This window comes from Lissotriton helveticus, chromosome 5_1 (assembly GCF_964261635.1).
Source record: "Lissotriton helveticus chromosome 5_1, aLisHel1.1, whole genome shotgun sequence".
NCBI lineage: Eukaryota > Metazoa > Chordata > Amphibia > Caudata > Salamandridae > Lissotriton > Lissotriton helveticus.
In genome coordinates, this window is record NC_136065.1 from 124508126 (window position 1) to 124529673 (window position 21548).

A 21548-nucleotide genomic window follows, 5' to 3' on the forward strand; every position below is an offset into this window, starting at 1 on the left:
GATAAGGGTCATAGCCTCAGTCATTCATCCATTCCTGACCAGTCTGGCTTTTGCCACGTTGGAGTGCCCGTCTAATCCTGAGGTGCCTATTACGGAGTGATACACATGATGGCAGACCAGGAATAAGTGGAGGCCGTGGTGCTATCTCTAGATGCGAGAATGGCCTTTGATAGTATAGAGGTGCCCTATCTCTTCGCAGTACTCCCCCGCATGGCCTTTTGTCCTAGGTTCTGCTGGTGGATTCGACTCCTATATCAGGACTCAGTGGCAAGGGTACCAGTCAATGGTGTGCTGTTCCGCACCGTTGCCCTGTGTAAGGGAACGCGATAGAGGTACCCCCTTTCACCGATGATCTTTGCCCTGGATCTGGAGCCTCTGGCAGCCTGGATCCGTTGAGATCCTCTCATTTGGGGGATCAGCAATGGGAGGAAAGAATCTATATCTATGTTGACGACACCTTGCTCTATGCTTCCCGGCCCTGATCCTCTGTTCATAGACTTTTACACATCCTTGACCTCTTCAAGAGTTACTCGGGTTATCAAATCCACTGGGATAAATCTCTGATCTTCCCGCTAACGGGAGGGACCCTCTACCCTTTCACCAGGTTTCCCCACACCAGTGGCAACGCGGGGATCCCGCTACCTCAGAATTTTTATCACTCGACCGCGCAGGGCTTCCTTCAACAGAAGCTACTCGTTCAGTTGGAGCGTCTCCAAGCGGACTTGGCCCACTGTAGGGTACTACTGAACTCTTTGATGGACAGAGCTGTCCTTTTTAAAATGATGGCCCTGTCATGTATGCTATATTTCCTCCAGAATACCTGTATAAAGTGCCAGAAAATGTCTTCACTAGGGTTAACAGAGAACTTTGCATACTTCTCTGGATTGGAGGCAGCTCACGTATATCCCACAGGAAGCTGCAGAGGGGAGTGTTCGAGGGAGTATTGGTGTTTCCAGACCTTTGTGCATACTACTGGGCCACACAGTTGATGGTGATCAACAAGTGGGTTTTCTGGGATAGGGAGGAGCCAGCCTATAGGATCGACCATGATACCATGGGTAATCGGGGATACCCTGCCATTCTGTATATTAAGAAAAAGATGGATACACTTCCGAGTCATACTCGGGCAGTGGTGGCAGCATGGCATGATGTCAACAGTACTTGGGATGGGAAGGCAGATTAACCGCCATGACCCCACAATGGGACCGTGATCACCTGGTGAAGTAAAGAAACTGAGAAGTCTTATCAGGTGGAGTCTGACAGGGATAAATTAGGGGACGTCTGGAGGAGGACCCCGAAACCGGTCTCAGGATGCATTTTTTCTGGTCCAGGGAAGACTTGGCTTGGGAGTTCGGGCTGGACTGTTCCCATGAGGAAGCGTGTCAAGACTGATTTGCATATAGCTGGGTCTGAACTGGGGTGAGCTAAAGAATGATCATGGATTTAACCCAGATCTGTGACTGGGGGTGAGTGTCTGAAACGTTTCAGCACTCCGTCCATCATCTCTTTGTTAAGGGAAATTACCCCACTACGGGACAGTGATCACCTTAGTGAAGTAAAGAAATTGAGAAGTCTTATCAGGTTGAGTCTGACAGGGATAGATAAACTAGGGGCCTGTAGGCAGAATATAATATGGCACAGGGGGAGAGATTCCAGTACCTACAATAGTGGCATGCTTTGAGGTGTCGCCTACCCGAGGGGACACAATTTCCAGAATACGCGTCCACGGAAGACCGACTGTTGCTGGACCAAATGCCGGCCAAAGCGCTCTCCATTGTCTACCAGAAGTTAGTGAATAACTCACTGTATCTCCTTTGCTTACTACGGGAAGCCTGGAAGGGCGATTTAGAGCTTATGAAGGACGACAACTGGGGAGAGGCCATCCAAAGCCCTAGGGAAATAGCCATAAGGGCTCACTTCCGTCTTACACAACTGCGTATATTACACAGATCTTACTATTCTCAATCTAGAATACACCGCATGGGATGAAGTGCGTTCGGGGTTGCAGAGCAGTGGGCACTTATTTCCACACACTTTGGGAATGGCCTGAGATCCAGGGCTACAGGAGGGAGGTCACAGCTGTCATGACTGCGGTTACAGCGTGGAGGTATCACTAGAGGCTAGGTGGCTGATCTTGGCTATTTCCAGCGAAAAGAGGTGGCCCAGATACCTCGGTCTGTAGTTGACACTGGCAGCGGGGGTGGCTAAGTGAAACATTGCTAAAGCATGGGGAGCAAACAGACCTCTCAGATATCCGGGACGGGAAAAAAGAATTAGAGTGCCGTCAACTGGTGGAACGCAAGGTCTACCGGAGCCGGAGTTGTCCGCGCAAGTATGATGAGAAAGAATGCGGCAACTGGACACAATATATGGGACCTGATGAGGGCGGGGCTGGGGTTTAAGGAGGAATGGGAAACACCTCTTGCTGAACCTGCTCAGGGTAGGATTGAGCACCTGCAGCAATGTATGGTTACTATACTTTGCATGGCAATCACAACCGTGGATGGATGTAGTCTTTAACACCCACAATTGACCTTTGCTTTGAATTTCATATTTGACATGTATTGGTTTATACTGAGCAACCTTTGATTAAAAATATTTATTAAAAAATAAACTATGACTTTGCCACATAATACATCATCTGCTGCGGAATTGACAGATTTTAACAAAAAACTAATTTTGTTTCTATTTAACCCAGGTCAAAAGTTACTTAAAACGCTGCAACATGTGCTGCCGGACAGTGGAAGGTCCTTCTCAAAGGTTGACTGGTCACCTTTCAATTATTTATAACTGTATTTGGAACTGGTACTAATAAAGTGAAACCTTTGCCGTGCCGTGACAGCCCTAACATGTAAAAATTATTTAAAAAAGAAGTGATACCATCACATAATGCGCCACATTAAGCTGCATAATTTGTGTTTTCTTGCCACATAATTTATTCAAAATGTAGGCCTCCCCTGTTGCATAATTCCAGTGGCCCTGTCTGTACCCCAATGAGATTGCTACATAGTTCACTTTACAAAATCCTCTCACTTTTTCAGTCAAAGAAAGAAAAGTAAACAACATCTCCACGCAACTAATTTGTCAGAAGACACAGCCCAGCATTTTACTTGCCTTGGAACATGCAGCAAATCTAAAAAGATAACATCAAATGTTAAAGCCATTGTTATGGCTCATTCATTAACCTTCAGAAGTCACGCCCCTTTAAACACTGGGCCAGCTGCCTCGGTCATTTGGGGGAGGGCTAACGTAAATATGGGCTGGCCCGGGCCTCAAATATCCCCCTGGCTAGTGTTGCCGGGTGGGAGAGGCGACCACGGAAATGACCTGGGTTTAGCAGCTACACACCCTTTACACAGGCCCGGCTCCAGGAATTTTTATTTGGGTGGGCCAATGGTGTATTTGGGTGGGCCACTGAGTTAGTCGCGTCCGGCATGACTCACTGGGGGAGGGAGAGGGGGCAGGGGGGTCACGCGGGGGGGGGGGTAATTTAATAATATCTTTTTTTTAAATGTAGCTTACCAGGTGCCACGGCTTCTCAGCTCCTGCCCAGGATGCAAGCAGCCAGGCTCCCTCCCTAATGGTGCATAATTCCAGTGGCCCTGGTTATATCAATACACCCCAGCAGGCAGCAGTTAATGACTGTGCTGTCTGAACAAATAACTATGGCGTAAACATGTTCAGTTTCGCTGGTTTTGATTGAAAGGGCTTTATTTTTTTTTCCAAGGAAGGAGTACATGATCAAACATTTGGTCTCTCAGAAAAACCATAACACTTTCTGTGGTGGCCCTCCTTTGACTGAGGTAACTTAAAAGTTACACTGCAGTGGCCCTAGGGCCCAGGAACCTCGCTGCCAAGGGCATCTGCTGACAAAGCCTATACATTAAATGCCACATCTCAAAGAGATAGGTATGGTGGGGGTTGGTTTCTGGTTAAATCCTGAGTTTCAGATGGGAGGTTGGTAGAGCAGTCAGCAGGGGCGGCTGGTGACATTTGAAAGTGGTGAGCCGTAAACTAATTTGCATATTGCACCGCAGTGAGCGAGCGCAGCGAGCGAGCCCGAACCACCTTGCATCCATCCATACATCATTCATGCATGCATCCACCCACCCATCCTTCATCCATACATCATTCATTCATGCATCCACCCATCCATCATGCATCCACCCATCATGCATGCATCCATGCATCCATCCAATCATCATTCATGCATCCACCCATCCATCCACCCACCCTGCATCCATATATCATTCATTCATGCATCCACCCATCCATCCATCCACCCACCCATCCAACCTGCATCCATCATTCATGCATCCATCCACCCATCAAAGAAAAACCAAAGGTGATGATGGACGGAGCGTTGACAATACAAACACTCACCCCCAGTCAACTGATCTGGGTTTAATCCATCACCGTTCTTTAGCTCACTCTGCCACCCCAGTTCAGACATGGCCATATGCAAATCAGTCTGACCCTGTGCCTCATGGGAACAGTCCAGCCCGAAATGCCAAGCCATGTCTTCCCTGGACCGGAATCAAGCTTCCCAGGACCGGTTTCTGGCATTACAGCCGTCTTCAGCCAGGCTTGCTTGACTCCAGTGGCAAAGTGAGCAAGGGACTCACGTCTGAGCATACCCTGCCACTTAGGGCGAACAAAGAAAAACCAAAGGTGATGATGGACGGAGCGTTGACAATACAAACACTCACCCCCAGTCAACTGATCTGGGTTTAATCCATCACCGTTCTTTAGCTCACTCCGCCACCCCAGTTCAGACATGGCCCACCCATCCTGCATCCATACATCATTCATTCATGCATCCATCCATCCACCCACCCATCCAACCTGCATCCATCATTCATGCATCCAACCACCCATCATGCATGCATCCATGCATCCATCCATACATCATTCATGCATCCACCCATCCATCCACCCACCCTGCATCCATACATCATTCATTCATGCATCCACCCATCCACCCATCCATCCACCCACCCACCCATCCAACCTGCATCCATCATTCATGCATCCATCCACCCATCGTGCATGCATCCATCCATACATCATTCATGCATCCACCCATCCATCCACCCACCCATCTTGCATCCATACATCATTCATGCATCCACCCATCCATCCATCCATCCATCCATCCATCCACCCACCCATCCAACCTGCATCCATCATTCATGCATCCATCCACCCATCATGCATGCATCCATGCATCCATCCATACATAATTCATGCATCCACCCATCCATCCACCCACCCATCCTGCATCCATACATCATTCATTCATCCATCCACCCATCATGCATGCATCCATGCATGCATCATTCATGCATCCACCCACCCATCCTGCATCCATACATCATTCATTCATGCATCCACCCATCCATCCACCCACCCATCCAACCTGCATCCATCATTCATGCATCCATCCACCCATCATGCATGCATCCATGCATCCATCCATCCATACATCATTCATGCATCCACCCATCCATCCACCCACCCATCCTGCATCCATACATCATTCATTCATGCATCCACCCATCCATCCACCCACCCATCCAACCTGCATCCATCCACCCATCATGCATGCATCCATGCATCCATCCATACATCATTCATGCATCCACCCATCCATCCACCCACCCATCCTGCATCCATACATCATTCATTCATTCATCCACCCACCCATCCATCCACCCACCCATCCAACCTGCATCCATCATTCATGCATCCATCCACCCATCATGCATGCATCCATGCATCCATCCATACATCATTCATGCATCCATCCATCCATCCACCCACCCATCCTGCATCCATACATCATTCATTCATGCATCCACCCATCCATCCATCCACCCACCCATCCATCCAACCTGCATCCATCATTCATGCATCCATCCACCTATCATGCATGCATCCATGCATCCATCCATACATCATTCATGCATCCACCCATCCATCCCACCCACCCATCCTGCATCCATACATCATTCATTCATGCATGCATCCATCCATCCACCCACCCATCCAACCTGCATCCATCATTCATGCATCCATCCACCCATCATGCATGCATCCATCTATACATCATTCATGCATCCACCCATCCATCCACCCACCCATCCTGCATCCATACATCATTCATTCTGCAGTGATTGCTTTAGATAACTGAGGTTTATAACGTAAGAGAGTATATTTTTGCAAAATTCGTTTCATTTGCTTTGTTTTATCATTTACTGTGTGTGCGCTTTTTTTTTTTTAAATATGCAGTTATATGAAGATGATAAAATTACATAGTTATTAGCATGTTGTGTTTACCCTTGAGCCCCGTCTCCCTACTCACTAACAGCGCCCCAGGAAAAACTCAGGATTACAGGTGCAAACTTTTTATGCTGTTTAACTTCTGCATATAAAAGAAGACAGCCTGTGAACTCACCAGATACATGTCGACGCTTGCAGGCGATCTTCATTCACAATTCCTTCCTTGCAGACGCAGTTGTGCCCCCCTGGGAATGCAATCACGGACCCCCAGGGAGGTGTGCACCACCGTTTGAAGACCTGTGCCCTAAGGCCAGGGCCGGAGCTCCCACCACATGCTGTGCCTGCTGGGTTTGGCCCATTGTCATTCTATATGTGACAATGGGCCGCGATAATCTGTGCTTGGCTGCACAGAGGCTGCAGCAGCCTCTTGACTTTGAATCAGGAGAGCCAGCCCGAACACTTGATGGGGGAGGAACGGCTCACATCAGGCCTCAGGCCAAGGCTCCTGTTTGGGTGGGCCGGGCTCATGTTTGGGTGGGCCCGGCCCACCCGGCCCACCCTCTAGAACCGGGCCTGCCTTTACATATCTTTTACAGTGCTGGCTGTACACACCTGAGAGAGCGCAAACTGATCTAAATGTATGAGTGCATCACACTTACCTGTAGTAAGCACAAATCATGAGGAGAAATGCCATGAGTGCTAATAGTACCTGCAATTATATTCTAAATGTATAGCTAATGTAGAGATTTAAGTAGAAGTGGAACTAATACAGAAATGTGTGACACTATATGATTTTATTAGACGTGATTATTTTTGAATCTATGTCGTGTAGCTGTTAAAATGTAAGATGGTCTGTGGTTAAACGCAGAATGTGGTAGGCCTCAGGGCCAGAGCTGGAGCTAAAAGGGAAGGTGGTTCTTTTCACGACACAGATTGTATTACCGTTTTGGTCATTGCATTAATGGGCCAGGATATATAAAAATGTTTACTGAATAATAGAATAAGAGTATTAACATGCTTTAATTAATGAAGAAGTTGAATGCTATAATCGTTATGAAATATTGTAGGCCTGAAATGTTTTAGCATTGATTTACACGTACATGTCTGGGCTGAGAAATGTTGCAAGCCTTTTTAGAAGTCTATGAGAGTTGGGTTCTTGGCGGCAGATATCTGTCTGCAACAGGAAAGGGGGGATCCAATTATAAATGAATGAATAGAGGTCTGTTCAGTAGACGGCCCAGACATGGAGGAGGGTTCTGGAATGTTTAAGGGGTATCAGCGGGCCGGAGAAGAGCCTGAGAAGCAAGGTCAACTCTAACGTCTGAGGCCCAATACAAAGCATCATGGAAAAAGCCTGAAGCTACACCACGTGAGAGGCGTTTCGCAAGGGGCGTCTCAAATGTTGTTGACTGTTTTGTATTAGGGACAGCACCCCTGGGTGGAGTTAGAGCAGATACCTGAGGACCCTTTAGAGAGCGGATGGGTAGGCAGAGAGGGGTCATGACTGGAGAACTATAGGTTTTCACCAAGAGACTTAGAGTGGGTGACTTCCCTTGGGGGTCATTCACTGCTGACACCTTTGTTAGGTTGGGATTTGGTTAAGTAGGGATACCATCTAGAGCAGGGTAGGGACAGCCTAACCTTTGCGTTTTCCTCCAACCTAAATGAAGGAGAGATATGCGTCCATGCTGATAGCTTTATTATTCTTAGAACTTGTGTTAGTGATTTCTGTTGCTCGTCTGAGGGCTTTCCGAGAGCACATGTATGTAATTGGACCTGTGTATCTCGTGAATCTCATTTTGAGATGCCTGTATTTGCAGCTTATCATATCTTTACAATAAACCTTTGAAAGCTAGAAGTTGTTTGTGATCTTTGGGAGCAGAGTCCTTTATTGGGTGAACTAACTTGCAGATGGGTGTACTGTTTTCCTCCAAGACAGGCAACAAAGGTTCAGTCGACCAGATCGAGGTTTAGATCAATAGAGATAAGGTATCGATCAAAATCTCGCCCTTTCAGTTGGTAGCTATAGAGGATGGTTGCCTTCTTGAGGACGGTAACCTAGGCCAGGTTAGCTTACCCCAAGGCCCCTAGAATTAGATGATTGGAAAGAACAGCCCGCCGAAGAAGATCCGGATGACGTGAGACGTGAGACAGAAACAGCAGCAGTATCGGTCGAGAGTGAGTATAAAGGGTTATGCGTGTTAGATTGCGGTGTTTTGTATTGTATCTATGTTGTAATGTTTGGCGGAGTTGAATGTCTGTAGAGTGACTGTGGAACAGGTTGTGAGCGCGCGCAACCGGTGGAAATCTTAAGTTCAAGGAGAGCTTAAGTGGTTCGGGTGTATCGGACACCCAGAGTAATTGTCAACTAGTGTGAAGGGGGTCATGAGGTACCATTGATCACCCGAGAGACCGAGATAGGGGGAACGTAAGAGTGAGTGCGTGAGTAACGGACGCTGGTCGGAAGTTACTGTGTGTGTAAGCAACCTATCAGAGAGACGATAGACATCTCGTCAGTTGTGTTGACAATTACAGATAGACTGTGGACGTACAGTCGAGAGAAGTGACCGCTTGGTCGGAAGTAGTCATTTTTCGGTGTATGAATGGGACGCATGCATAACCGGGAGACGAGTTGAGAAAGGAGGGGTGCTGCTGCGAAGCGGAGAAAAGTGACGTCAGGTAGTGTCGCGCAGTAATTGGCCGACCGGAGAAAGACCGCGCTGTGATAGGCCAGCTAGCAAAGACGTCAGACAGGGTCGCGACGTGATTGGCCGACCGGAGAAAGACCGCGCTGCGATAGGCCAAGCTAGCAAAGCCGCGACAGGATTGGTGGATTGTCATCAGGAAGTAAACAGAGTAGCGAGGCTGGATTTTGTGCGCATAATTATGAAGTGTTTTAAGTGGCTGAAAGCGGTGTTTAAAAAAGAGAAGCGGGGATCGTATGAAGGGGAAGAAGCCCCGCCGGAGGGTACGCCAGCTCGTTATATGGCAGTGAATGTTGGGCTACATACGATCCTTTGGATATCAGAGTGGAGTAAGATTACTGAAGGAAATGAGGAACTGACGTTCCCGAAGTACGGGACGTTCAGATTAGAGGTGTTACATCGATTGAAATCAGTCATGACCTCAAAGAGACCCTTGCCTAGACCAACCCAGTTTGAAGCTCTTGATGCATGGATTAGGGCAGCGCATGAAAAGAATATGAACAGACGACAAGAAAGGGTGAAACGATCGGTAAGGGCAGTGCAGGATGCCAGGTGGGATGCGGATGCTAAAAGATGGAGAGTGCATAACATGGAAGTAAATAAACTGTACCCAGTGTTAGAGGCGCCAGTAAATAAAAGTCCCCTAGAAGAAGATGAAGAGAGCGAAACAGAGGACAGCCTGATAAACAGATTATTGACAGACAGGCCACCCCCGTATAATAGAGAAGGGGGAGAGGTCGAGAATACAGAAGGAGAAAAGGGGGGCATTGCAGGAGAGCATAGACCGCTTCCCAGTTCAGAGTGGGATCCTGAGCCAAAGAAAGAGCTGTCCCAGCCTAGTCAGGTGCAACAGGTAGTCGGGAGGTTTGTGGTACAAAGAGCGCCGGAAACGGAAAGCGCCACATCCTACCCATTACCAGATGCACTACAGGTACCTGTTACCATAGGTCCTATAATATCGATATATGACCAAGAGAGAGCAAGAGGGGAAGAGCGGAGGCAGAGGGACGGAGAGAGAGCGGAGAGGGCAAGGAGGAACGATACCACTAATTCCCCAAGTCAGATGCCGATACCCAGAGAGTGGAGCACCCCGATGCACACAGCAGGGGACCCAGGAGGAGATCCCGGGGGCCCTAGATGGCCAATGGATCTGAGGGGATCTGGACGAAAATCCTTTCAAGAGCTAAATGAGTACATGAAGCAGTGGGATGAGGCAGTGAAGGCTCAAAAGAGCATCAATGCTGCGGAAGCTGAAAGAGAAAGTCAGGACAGCAGAGCACGGACTCACTGCGGGGCTGGGGAGAGTAGCCCGGAGTGGGACTGTAGAGGGAGTAGGGGAGTCACCCATTGGGCCCGGAGTGGAGGTAGAACAGACCTGGAAAACGGGGGCCCCGGGAGTGGAGGGGTGGCGCGCCCAATACTCAGTGAAGGGGAGAGGAGAGCGCAAGAGTACAGAAACAGCTTTAAGTGTCCACACTGTGTACCTGGCACCAGAGAACTGAATGGGAGTTGTGAGAGGTCGCATCATAGTCCCTGTGATGACGGAAATGAGCGCAGCCCAGGGAATATGGGGAACCAGGAAGGATCGTATCAGATACTGAGCGATACTAGGCAAAGAGAGAGTAGAGAGCAGAGGGAAAATAATAGAGAGGTGTGCGGGGAGAGGAGAGAAGAAGAGAGTGGGCAGAGCAAGAGTGGGGGTAACAGGCCCGTGTTCCATCACCTTCCAAGATCGGATGGCCGAGCATGGGACCTGGAGAGATGGGAGCAAGGGAGGGCACCCATTAACTCTCCCGAACCCAAACGTAGAGCTCGAAGTTGGGATGGTAGGGAGACCAGTGAGCCCCCTTCGAAAGACATATTGCGAGCTGAAATAAAAGCCAAGAGACTTGATGTCACCAGCTTAAGGTCAGACCTGGATGACATGGTAGATGGTACCCTGCCTTTAGAAAGAATGGAAATGTATGAACAGGATGAAATACTGTATATGGCAAAGGACATCACTCGAAAGGCGAGAGCAGTCCATGAGAAGTTAGTCGAACTAGCAGGCAAATATATGGTGGATCTGTCAAGAACCAAAGCATTACAGGGTAACCACAGGCTACATTATACAGATCGAGACCTAGATGAGAGGAGAACGATTGGGCTGAAAACACACATAAGGGAACTGATTACTGGAATAAGGACATGGAGAGCACTAGATAAGTGGGAAGAGAGGTGGTCCAAGAAAGGGACCGGCAGGAGAAGCATGATTGGTATGACACCAGGACAGCAGGGAATAGAAGCTTACCCTTTGCGTGAAGTTGCAAATGGGAACTATGTACATGTCCCTTGGAGTAGGGGAGATTTAGCTGCTTTTACCACCTCCTTCCCCAAATTGCGGGAAAACCCTGTGGAGTGGTACAAGCAAGTCGAGAGATTTGTAAAAATCTCAAAGGTCCTTTGGATAGATCTGAACACGCTGTTTGACATTGTAGTACCAGGCGATCTGTGGACAGCATGCAAGGTTAGCGCTGAGTGGCCCACAACGGAGCCAGAGAGAGATGCTAAAACTAATGGGCCGTCCGAGATTGTGATGGCAAAATTCGAGAGAGTGATGACTTGGCTGAAAGAGAAAGTGCCAATGCAAGACATAGATTGGGTCAGAATAGACCGAACAAGACAGGAACCCAAAGAGACAGTTCATGAATATTACGAGAGATTGCTGAAGGCGTTTAAACAGTATAGCGGCTTGGATGTAATGGATCCAAAAGACATAGGGCAATTTGTGTCCAAGTTCGTCCTGGGACTGAGACCGGATATTAGTTTAATGATTCAGCAACACTCGATTTGTTGGCAAACTAAACCCCTAGATGAAATACTGAGATATGCCAGGTACTGCTGTGATGAGATAGACTCTAAGGCTAAGAAACTAAAAGAAAAGTTGATGGTGGTACAGATGCAGGCAGCAGGAAAGGGGGGACAACAGCAACAGCAGCAAGGGACAGGTACAGGAGGAAAGAAGCAGTACAGCCAGAACAAGGGCAATGAGGAGAGTTCCACCTTTAGACCCAGAATAGATATAGCTGCCTTGAAGAAAACGACAAGGTGCCACCAGTGTAACGAGGTGGGGCATTGGAAACGCGAGTGCCCCTACAATGTAGAGATAGGAGAACAAGAGATAGAGGAGGAAGAGGTCCAGAGCGCGCCTACAAGAGGGGTAATGCCATACCAAGGAAAGGTGCTCAAAGGGGGGGCTCCTCCCCGAGCCCAGTTCCCGCAACCTCCTCGAGTAGGGAGTATGGGTAAGACCTATAGACAAATGCCCCTGTTTGTGGAAGGGGAAGAGTGCTATTATGTGGACCCATTAACCGGACAGAGAGTGGAAAGAGAAGACTGCACCCTCGGGGCAGCCTTGGAGGTAGACCAAAGGGGACCCTATGTGGAAGCAGAAGTAGCAGGGTGCCCTACGACATTTCTGGTGGACACAGGAGCCACTAGATCCACGATAAGATCAGCTGCAGTTCCAGACCTGCCCATGTCTGGAGAGACCATACAGGTGGTAGGGGTCGCAAATAGGAGAATAACCAGCCAATTGACAGAACCGGTACAGGTGAAAATAGGGAAGTACAGCGATGAGCACCAATTTGTGGTTTGCGATTCAAGTCCTGTGTGTCTGCTAGGAAGGGACCTGTTGTGTAAATTGAATTGTACTATATATTGTACACCTCAGGGAGTGGAGGTATTGACCAATGATGATGATGCAGATTTCAAAGTTGCAAACTCCAGAATATGCGTGGAGCTGTACCCTACTTTGACAGTAGATGAGCTCCCCTGGGACTTGAGAGAGACAGTGGCATCAGAAGTATGGGATTTCACTGGGGAAGAGATAGGTTTGGTCAAAGGGGTGGACCCAGTGAAAATTGTAGTGAAACCGCATGCTGAGTTCCCAAGAACACCCCAATATAAATTGACTCCAGAAACGATTGCAGGCATAAAACCCGTGATCGAGTCCATGATTAAACAGGGAATACTGAAAGAAATCGTGGGTAGTCCATGCAACTCCCCGATTATGGGTCTGCAGAAACCAAATGGGAAATTTCGGATAGTGCAGGACCTTCGAAAGATTAATAACATAGTCGTTTCGTGTTGTCCAGTGGTACCGAATCCATCCGTGATACTGTTTCAGATTCCATTCCAAGCTGAGTGGTTCACTGTGATCGATCTTTGTCAGGCCTTCTTTTCGATCCCTCTGGACGAAGAAAGCCATTTTCTTTTCGCATTTAAGCTGGAAAATCGCGTCCTAACATGGTGTCGTATCCCTCAAGGGTATACAGAGAGCCCATCGATCTTTAACCAGCTTTTGAAGAAAAATCTTGAAAGTCTAGTGCTGCCCCAGAAGTCAGTTCTGGTCCAGTACATAGACGACCTTCTTGTGGCGTCAGAAACAGAAGAAGCTTGCAGGGAAGACTCCATTGCTTTGTTAAATCACCTAGCTGCCAATGGGCACAAGGTGTCCCCGGGAAAATTGCAGTACTGCCTGACAGAGGTGCAGTACTTGGGACACAGAATAGAGAAAGGCAAACGAAAAGTGTCACCAGACAGGATAGAGGCAATCATGAAAATGAATGCGCCTAAGACACAGAGAGAGGTCAGGATGTTCCTAGGGATGGTGGGTTATTGCCGACAGTGGATCGTGAACTTTTCACTGAAAGCAAAGCCCTTGCAAAAACTGACGCACAAGGAGGTGAGTGATCCGGTACCATGGGACAAAGACTGTTTGATGGCATTCCTACAGCTGCGAGAGGACCTGTGTCGTGCTCCGGCACTGGGAATGCCTGATTACAATAAACAATTTTTTCTTTACTGTTGTGAGAGAGAAGGTTGCGCGTTGTCTGTGTTGGTCCAAATCCATGGGAATGCCCGTAGACCAGTTGCTTATTTCTCGGCTACTTTAGACCCAGTAGCCGCAGCGTTGCCCGGATGTCTCAAATCCGTTGCTGCAACGGGTGTCAGCATTGAAAGATGTGAAAATATCGTCATGGGGCACCCGTTAGAGGTGTGCGTGCCCCATTCTGTTGAACTGTTGATGACCAGAACCAAAACACAGCATCTGACCAACAGCAGGCTCACGCGCTATGAGCAAGTTATTCTTGCTGCAGAGAATGTGACCCTCAAGAGATGCTCTGTTTTGAACCCTGCTACCTTGATGCCACTTCCAAATGATATCGATGATGATGATGAATATACAGACCATGACTGCCTTGATGTGACTGAACTATGCACCAAACCCAGACCCGACATCGTAGATGAGCCACTGACTGACCCAGATGAAATTTTCTTTGTCGATGGCTCATGTGTAAGAGACGAAGTTGGGCAGTTGAGAGCAGCTTATGCTGTTTGTACAATTACGGGAGTTGTGGAAGCTGGGTGCCTGGAAGGAGTACACTCCGCTCAGGTAGCCGAGATTATTGCCCTGACACGTGCTTGCTTGGCAAGCAATCAGATTCGAGTCACCATATACACCGACAGCCAATATGGGTATGGGGTAGTTCATGATTACGGGCAGTTATGGTCTCAAAGAGGTTTCATGACCTCTTCAGGCTCTCCCATTCGCAATGGAGAGTTTGTGCGCCTGTTGTTAGAGGCATTGCAATGCCCAGCAAGTATCGCAGTTGTAAAGTGCACCGCACATACCAGAAATGAGGACTTCGTTTCGAAAGGCAATAGATATGCAGATGAAGTTGCACGGTATTGCGCGGAACAAGGGTACTCTTTCACAGAGGTGGATGTGGGTGGAATAAATGTAAGAACTGAATTAGCCATGATACTGGAAACTGTTGATACTTGGGATGAACTGTCAACCATGCAAGAAAATGCTCCTGATTCTGAAAAAGAAACATGGGAAAAGGCAGGATGTGTAATGGGTGAGACCCATTTTTGGGTCTCAGCAGATGGCAGAGCAGTGTTGCCCAATGAGATGGTGAGTCCAATGGCTAGACTCATACATGGTCCCGTACACTTAGGGAGAGATGCTATGCTGAGAGTGTTTAGACAGACTTGGTACAATCCTAAGTTTAGAATAGCAGCAGAAGCAGTGTGCCAGCGTTGTGTGACCTGTCAGCAGCTGAACGTGGGAAAAAGAACACCAGTTGCACTAAGTCACATAGGAAGGTCTGGAGGTCCATTCAATCGAATGCAGATAGATTTCATTGAAATGCCGAGGTGCAACCGCCTCCGCTATGTCCTGGTGGTGGTTTGTGTGTTCTCCAGATGGGTTGAGGCATACCCTACACGTAGGTGCGACACCCTCACAGTGGCCAAATTACTGCTTAGAGAACTCATTCCTCGCTTCGGGGTGCCGGCCTTTTTGGAATCAGATAGGGGAACACATTTTAACAGCGAGCTTGTGAAGATGATTTGTGTTGCGCTAAATATTGACCAGAAGTTGCATTGCAGTTACCGACCAGAAGCCTCAGGGATTGTGGAGCAGATCAATGGCACGATCAAGAGCAGGATAGCAAAAGTGTGCTCCTCAACGACCCTGAGTTGGCCTGATGCCCTGCCATTGGTTCTCATGAGCCTTCGTAGTACCCCAGACAGAAGAACAGGGTTGTCACCACATGAGGTGTTAATGGGAAGAGCAATGAGGCTGCCATCTGTCCCAGCTACTGCGCTGTTAAATATCACAGATGATATGATCCTGGATTATTGTAAGGGGCTGTCTGACGCCATGCGTTCTGTGTCCCTTCAGGTGCAGGCTGCCGAGGTTCCAGCGTGCCAGGGCCCGTGCCATGACCTGTACCCTGGGGACTGGGTCCTGGTGAAGAAACATGTGAGAAGAAGCTGCTTGGATATTCGTTGGCGTGGGCCCTTCCAGGTCATCCTGATCACGAACACAGCTGTAAAGGTGGGAGGCCTGCCCAATTGGATCCACGCGTCACATACGCGAAGGGTTCCAGCACCTCTGGAAACAGCTCCTCTCTCGGATAGACGTCCAGCAGAGGACCGAGAAGCCATAGAGGGGGCTAGCCAAGCTGTAGAGGTGCCAGCGGAAGCAGGGAACGAGTCTGACCAAGCTGAGGACGGTCAGTACAACAGCGAAACTGAAGACGCTACAGAAGGAGAAAGTAGCTGGGAGTACGAGTCAGACCCTGACAGGTCTGAGAGAGAGCGAGAACAGACAAGAAGAAGAAGGAGTAGAAGGGCACGTGGAGAAGCAAATTGGCCGCAAAGAAGGAGCTCTAGCCTGAGGTCAACTCCAGAAGCAACCCTTCCTCCGATATCAGAAGACTCAGACCCGGAAGAAGGTGCTCAGGGCGCTGAAGCACCCGACCGAAGAAGGTCAAGAAGAGTGCGTGTGCCTAACAGAAGATACTCCACACCTGAGTGGACATATCTGGCGACAAATGTCTGTGAAACCGGAGACAGGGAGGATCCGAGCGGTGGTGGTGTCCAGTTCTGAGCCCATTATCACCGTGGAAATAAGACTGTTGGTACCCGGTGTCGAACAAGAAGGGTCACTAACATTCATGCTCCCCAGACCTCCCCGCCTCAGCAAGTTAAAACACATGTTTCTTACAGAATTGCAATTCCCCGACTTTGGTACAACGATAACAGCACATGAAGAGCACAATCTTCGTTTGGAAATACTGAACTATGCTATTGAAGCTGCAACCACAAATCTGATAGTAGACTGTTAAAGGACTTTGTAAATAAAGCAAGCAGAAAAAAGAAGATTACCTAGCGCCCAGGAAGCAGAGAATTTTAGGGAACTTCCCTTGAGTTGATGGAGAAGGGCTAGGGTTGTCTTTATTGAACTGTTAAAGGACTTTTGCGAAGAAGGTTGTCAGCCTCCAGTTGTGTGGACTCTAAAGACAAAAGGATTGAAAAGAGACTGTAAAGGAACGAGAGGAAAAGAACTTTTTGCTAAAGATAAGAGAGAGCCATATAGTCTGACGAAATGGAGGCCGGCGCCCCGAACCGCAGAGCTAAATGTATAATAGGTACACTAATAGTAGGAGTGATAATATTAATAGCTTTAGTGGTAACAATTTCTTATGTAAAGGGACATGAGGAAGAGGCAAAGGTAACTGATGTGAAATCTGTAGAAACGCTTACACCTACTGTTGCTGGTGAGAAAAGGGAAAACACTCAAGAGAAAGCGTTATTGGCTGCAGAAGCCCGCAGGTTACACGTAGACGAGTCCCAAGGAGACTTTAGGTCAAATGCTTATGCTAAACTCTTATATGAATACGTGGATGCCATGGAGGTTAAGGATTGTTATGTCTGCATGCAGTTGCCGGCATCTGTAGATGAAGGAATTCGCTATCATCACCTCCCGCTGACATATGGCATTACATGTAGCTTATTGCTTAGTATATTTTATGAGAGAGATAGTTTTGAATACTATTTCTCCAATTATGATTCAGTGTTGCCAGAAGTCCCAAATTATAAGCAGATGAACAAATGGGATTACTGGAAGAGTGAAGACAGATTGGCCAAGTTCTTCATTCCTTGGATTACCTTAGATACTTCACATGCCCGTAGAAATAACCTGACATGCAAGGTGTCAGAAGTCGAGAAGAAGTTCATAGGGCAGGTGGATGATCGTTACAGAAGACAAAAGATTTTGAAAAAATCAGGACAAGGGAAAACAGATTGGACCGAGGAAGAGAAGTCACACCAGAGAAAGGGTAGTAGTGGTCCAATAGCTTTAGATAAAGCGCAGAGAGGAAAGCTATGTCTTCACCGAGCCAAAACGTATTATGAAAATGTATACGTGGGTGAAGTAGACTGTGAACATGCTTTCAATCTAGAGTACTATACTAAAGATTTCCTGAAGGGAATGCAAGTGATTCCAAATGTGTATTTTGTATGTGGAAGAAATGCCTACGTGAGACTACCTGATAACTGGTATGGATCATGTTACTTGGCAATTGTCTTCCCCAAAATATATCATGCACAAGACTTAGTGATCATTGAGGGCAAGACATCATCGAGGGGAAAGAGGGATGTAGGGGATGCAGAAATGGTTGGAGATGTCTTTGGAGCTATGTTCCCTCTTTTGGGAGTAATCCTTAATGATGTTAAAATTAGACGACTGGCAACAGTTGTCGACAGGTTGTCTGCCAGCACTGCTCAGTCCTTAATGCTGGTAGAAGGAGAGATGCAATCGATAAGGGCTATGGTTCTTCAGAACCGTCTTGCATTAGATGTCCTATTAGCAAAAGAGGGCGGAGTCTGTAAGGCTTTGAAGGTCCAGGAATGTTGCACTTACATTCCAGACAATTCAAAACCCCTTGAGAAGGTTATTAGGAACATAACTGATATTCACAAGGAGATCGAAGACTTGAGTAGAGAAAATGTCTGGGAAAAGGTGGGCCACGGAATGAGTGCAGTTGGTGGGTGGTTTTCCACCTTAGGCAAAAGCTTTGTTTGGTATATTCTAAAACCTGTCATCATAATATTGATCTGTGGGATTATATTGTGGGGATTGGTGAGGGTATTCAAATGGTACAGAGCAAGAAGGTCAGAAAGGGCCCAAAGAGAACAGCTGCAGAGATTGGCTGCCATACAAGATAATCAGTACAGGAGTCTGAGGGCTCTGGAAGCGCAGAGAATGCCAGCAATAACGTCAGTTTAAATGTTAGTGATGACCCCGAGAGGTCATCAAAGGGGGGAACTGAGAGAGCGCAAACTGATCTAAATGTATGAGTGCATCACACTTACCTGTAGTAAGCACAAATCATGAGGAGAAATGCCATGAGTGCTAATAGTACCTGCAATTATATTCTAAATGTATAGCTAATGTAGAGATTTAAGTAGAAGTGGAACTAATACAGAAATGTGTGACACTATATGATTTTATTAGACGTGATTATTTTTGAATCTATGTCGTGTAGCTGTTAAAATGTAAGATGGTCTGTGGTTAAACGCAGAATGTGGTAGGCCTCAGGGCCAGAGCTGGAGCTAAAAGGGAAGGTGGTTCTTTTCACGACACAGATTGTATTACCGTTTTGGTCATTGCATTAATGGGCCAGGATATATAAAAATGTTTACTGAATAATAGAATAAGAGTATTAACATGCTTTAATTAATGAAGAAGTTGAATGCTATAATCGTTATGAAATATTGTAGGCCTGAAATGTTTTAGCATTGATTTACACGTACATGTCTGGGCTGAGAAATGTTGCAAGCCTTTTTAGAAGTCTATGAGAGTTGGGTTCTTGGCGGCAGATATCTGTCTGCAACAGGAAAGGGGGGATCCAATTATAAATGAATGAATAGAGGTCTGTTCAGTAGACGGCCCAGACATGGAGGAGGGTTCTGGAATGTTTAAGGGGTATCAGCGGGCCGGAGAAGAGCCTGAGAAGCAAGGTCAACTCTAACGTCTGAGGCCCAATACAAAGCATCATGGAAAAAGCCTGAAGCTACACCACGTGAGAGGCGTTTCGCAAGGGGCGTCTCAAATGTTGTTGACTGTTTTGTATTAGGGACAGCACCCCTGGGTGGAGTTAGAGCAGATACCTGAGGACCCTTTAGAGAGCGGATGGGTAGGCAGAGAGGGGTCATGACTGGAGAACTATAGGTTTTCACCAAGAGACTTAGAGTGGGTGACTTCCCTTGGGGGTCATTCACTGCTGACACCTTTGTTAGGTTGGGATTTGGTTAAGTAGGGATACCATCTAGAGCAGGGTAGGGACAGCCTAACCTTTGCGTTTTCCTCCAACCTAAATGAAGGAGAGATATGCGTCCATGCTGATAGCTTTATTATTCTTAGAACTTGTGTTAGTGATTTCTGTTGCTCGTCTGAGGGCTTTCCGAGAGCACATGTATGTAATTGGACCTGTGTATCTCGTGAATCTCATTTTGAGATGCCTGTATTTGCAGCTTATCATATCTTTACAATAAACCTTTGAAAGCTAGAAGTTGTTTGTGATCTTTGGGAGCAGAGTCCTTTATTGGGTGAACTAACTTGCAGATGGGTGTACTGTTTTCCTCCAAGACAGGCAACAAAGGTTCAGTCGACCAGATCGAGGTTTAGATCAATAGAGATAAGGTATCGATCAAAATCTCGCCCTTTCACACCCATACCTTCTAGGCACGTGGGTTCGTAGTCCAAGGTTTTGGTCTTGCAGCGGACGCCCTCCCCGGAGCCATCGATCCAGACATAGGTGACCAGTACCTGACCCCTCTGGGGGAGTTTCATGTACCGCTCCCGGACACACTTGTTCAGGTTGGAGCTGTGAGAAACCGACATGGTGACAGGTCTGCAAAGAGAGAGAAAAAAGACGCGTGAGGCGGCCAGCGACAAGACGACAAGCCCACCTGCACCCAAAGCAGAGAACGCAGACCGGAGGCACTCCGAGGGCAGGATATATTTGACCGAGGCCGCTCTGGTCGGCCGAAACGCGTCATAGTGGAAGATCAATAAAACAACATTGTTACACTGCAGAAGGTGTCCGCTTCGATCTTTTCGAGAAAATAGATTGCATGTGGATATATATATATGTGTGTGTGTGTATGGGTGTGTGTGGCTTCCTTTGTGCAGGGATAGATAGATAGATAGATAGATAGATAGATAGATAGATAGATAGATAGATAGATAGATAGATAGATAGATAGATAGATAGATAGATAGATAGATAGATAGATAGATAGATGATAGATAGATAGATAGATAGATAGATAGATAGATAGATAGATAGATTGATTGATTGATAGATAGATACTAGATAGATAGATAGATAGATTGCCATATGCAAATACCCAATTTGAATTTGCCAGGAGCCTAACACAAAGAACAGCCATTATGCAAGCCCAAGGCAATCTCCTAACACCGGCCCTGCAGACGGCCTCCACCTGCACACCTCCCTCACCAGAACCGATGCCCACTTGCCCAATCCAGCCCGAGTGAAGCTGTATTCACAGACCAACCGGTATGGAGCCCAGTCTCACCGTCCAACCAGCAGCTGTCCTACCTCACATACACTGAGCCCTTCAAGGGCCGGCTGGAGCTGAGCCATCACTAGTCGAGCCAGGGGGTGGGTGTCTAACAAACTTTCCCTTAGAGACTCACTAGCATTGTGAATTCTGTTACAAGCGTTCTACTTTCACCAGATAAAGTCGCGTGACAGTGAACCATGCCTGCGGAGGTTGAGGGACGAGGCTCCTTCAAGTTTCCAGTATTTAAACACGTCGTGTCCTCCCCTCCCCAACATCCTGACAGTCCAGACAACAACACCCCTTGTAGGCCCCAAAAAGACCAGAGCACTCCATCTCTCGTGTGTATCAGCTCCTCAGACCCGTACAACTCCCGGCTCTCCCTCACACTCACTGGGTTGCTCCTGGCAGCTCGGCTCCTGACGCCTCTGTTGTTTAGGTGGATGAGCCGCTGATACCGGCTTCAGGGGAGCTTGTAGCTGGCCTAACCCCTCCCACTTGCAAACGAAGGGCACCGGATAAAGAGAGCCCTCCCCCCAAAAAAGCCCAGAGGCACCCTAACAAGGATATCGTGCTTTGTTTACTCAGTAAGTTTTAGACCGCAGGTTTACTAGGAAACTTGGAAACTTGAGTTTA

General features: G+C 47.6%; 1 protein-coding gene across 1 annotated transcript in view; it reads right to left on the minus strand.

Annotated features, from left to right (window-relative positions):
- LOC144754247 (glutamine synthetase-like) overlaps positions 1–21548 on the minus strand; it is a 148943-nt gene that overhangs the window by 46333 nt on the left and 81062 nt on the right. Inside the window, exon 2 of the mRNA XM_078641850.1 lies at positions 20064–20239. Coding sequence (XP_078497976.1) covers positions 20064–20229 — 166 coding nt within the window. The 5' untranslated portion in view covers positions 20230–20239. The remainder of the gene's footprint in view (positions 1–20063; positions 20240–21548) is intronic.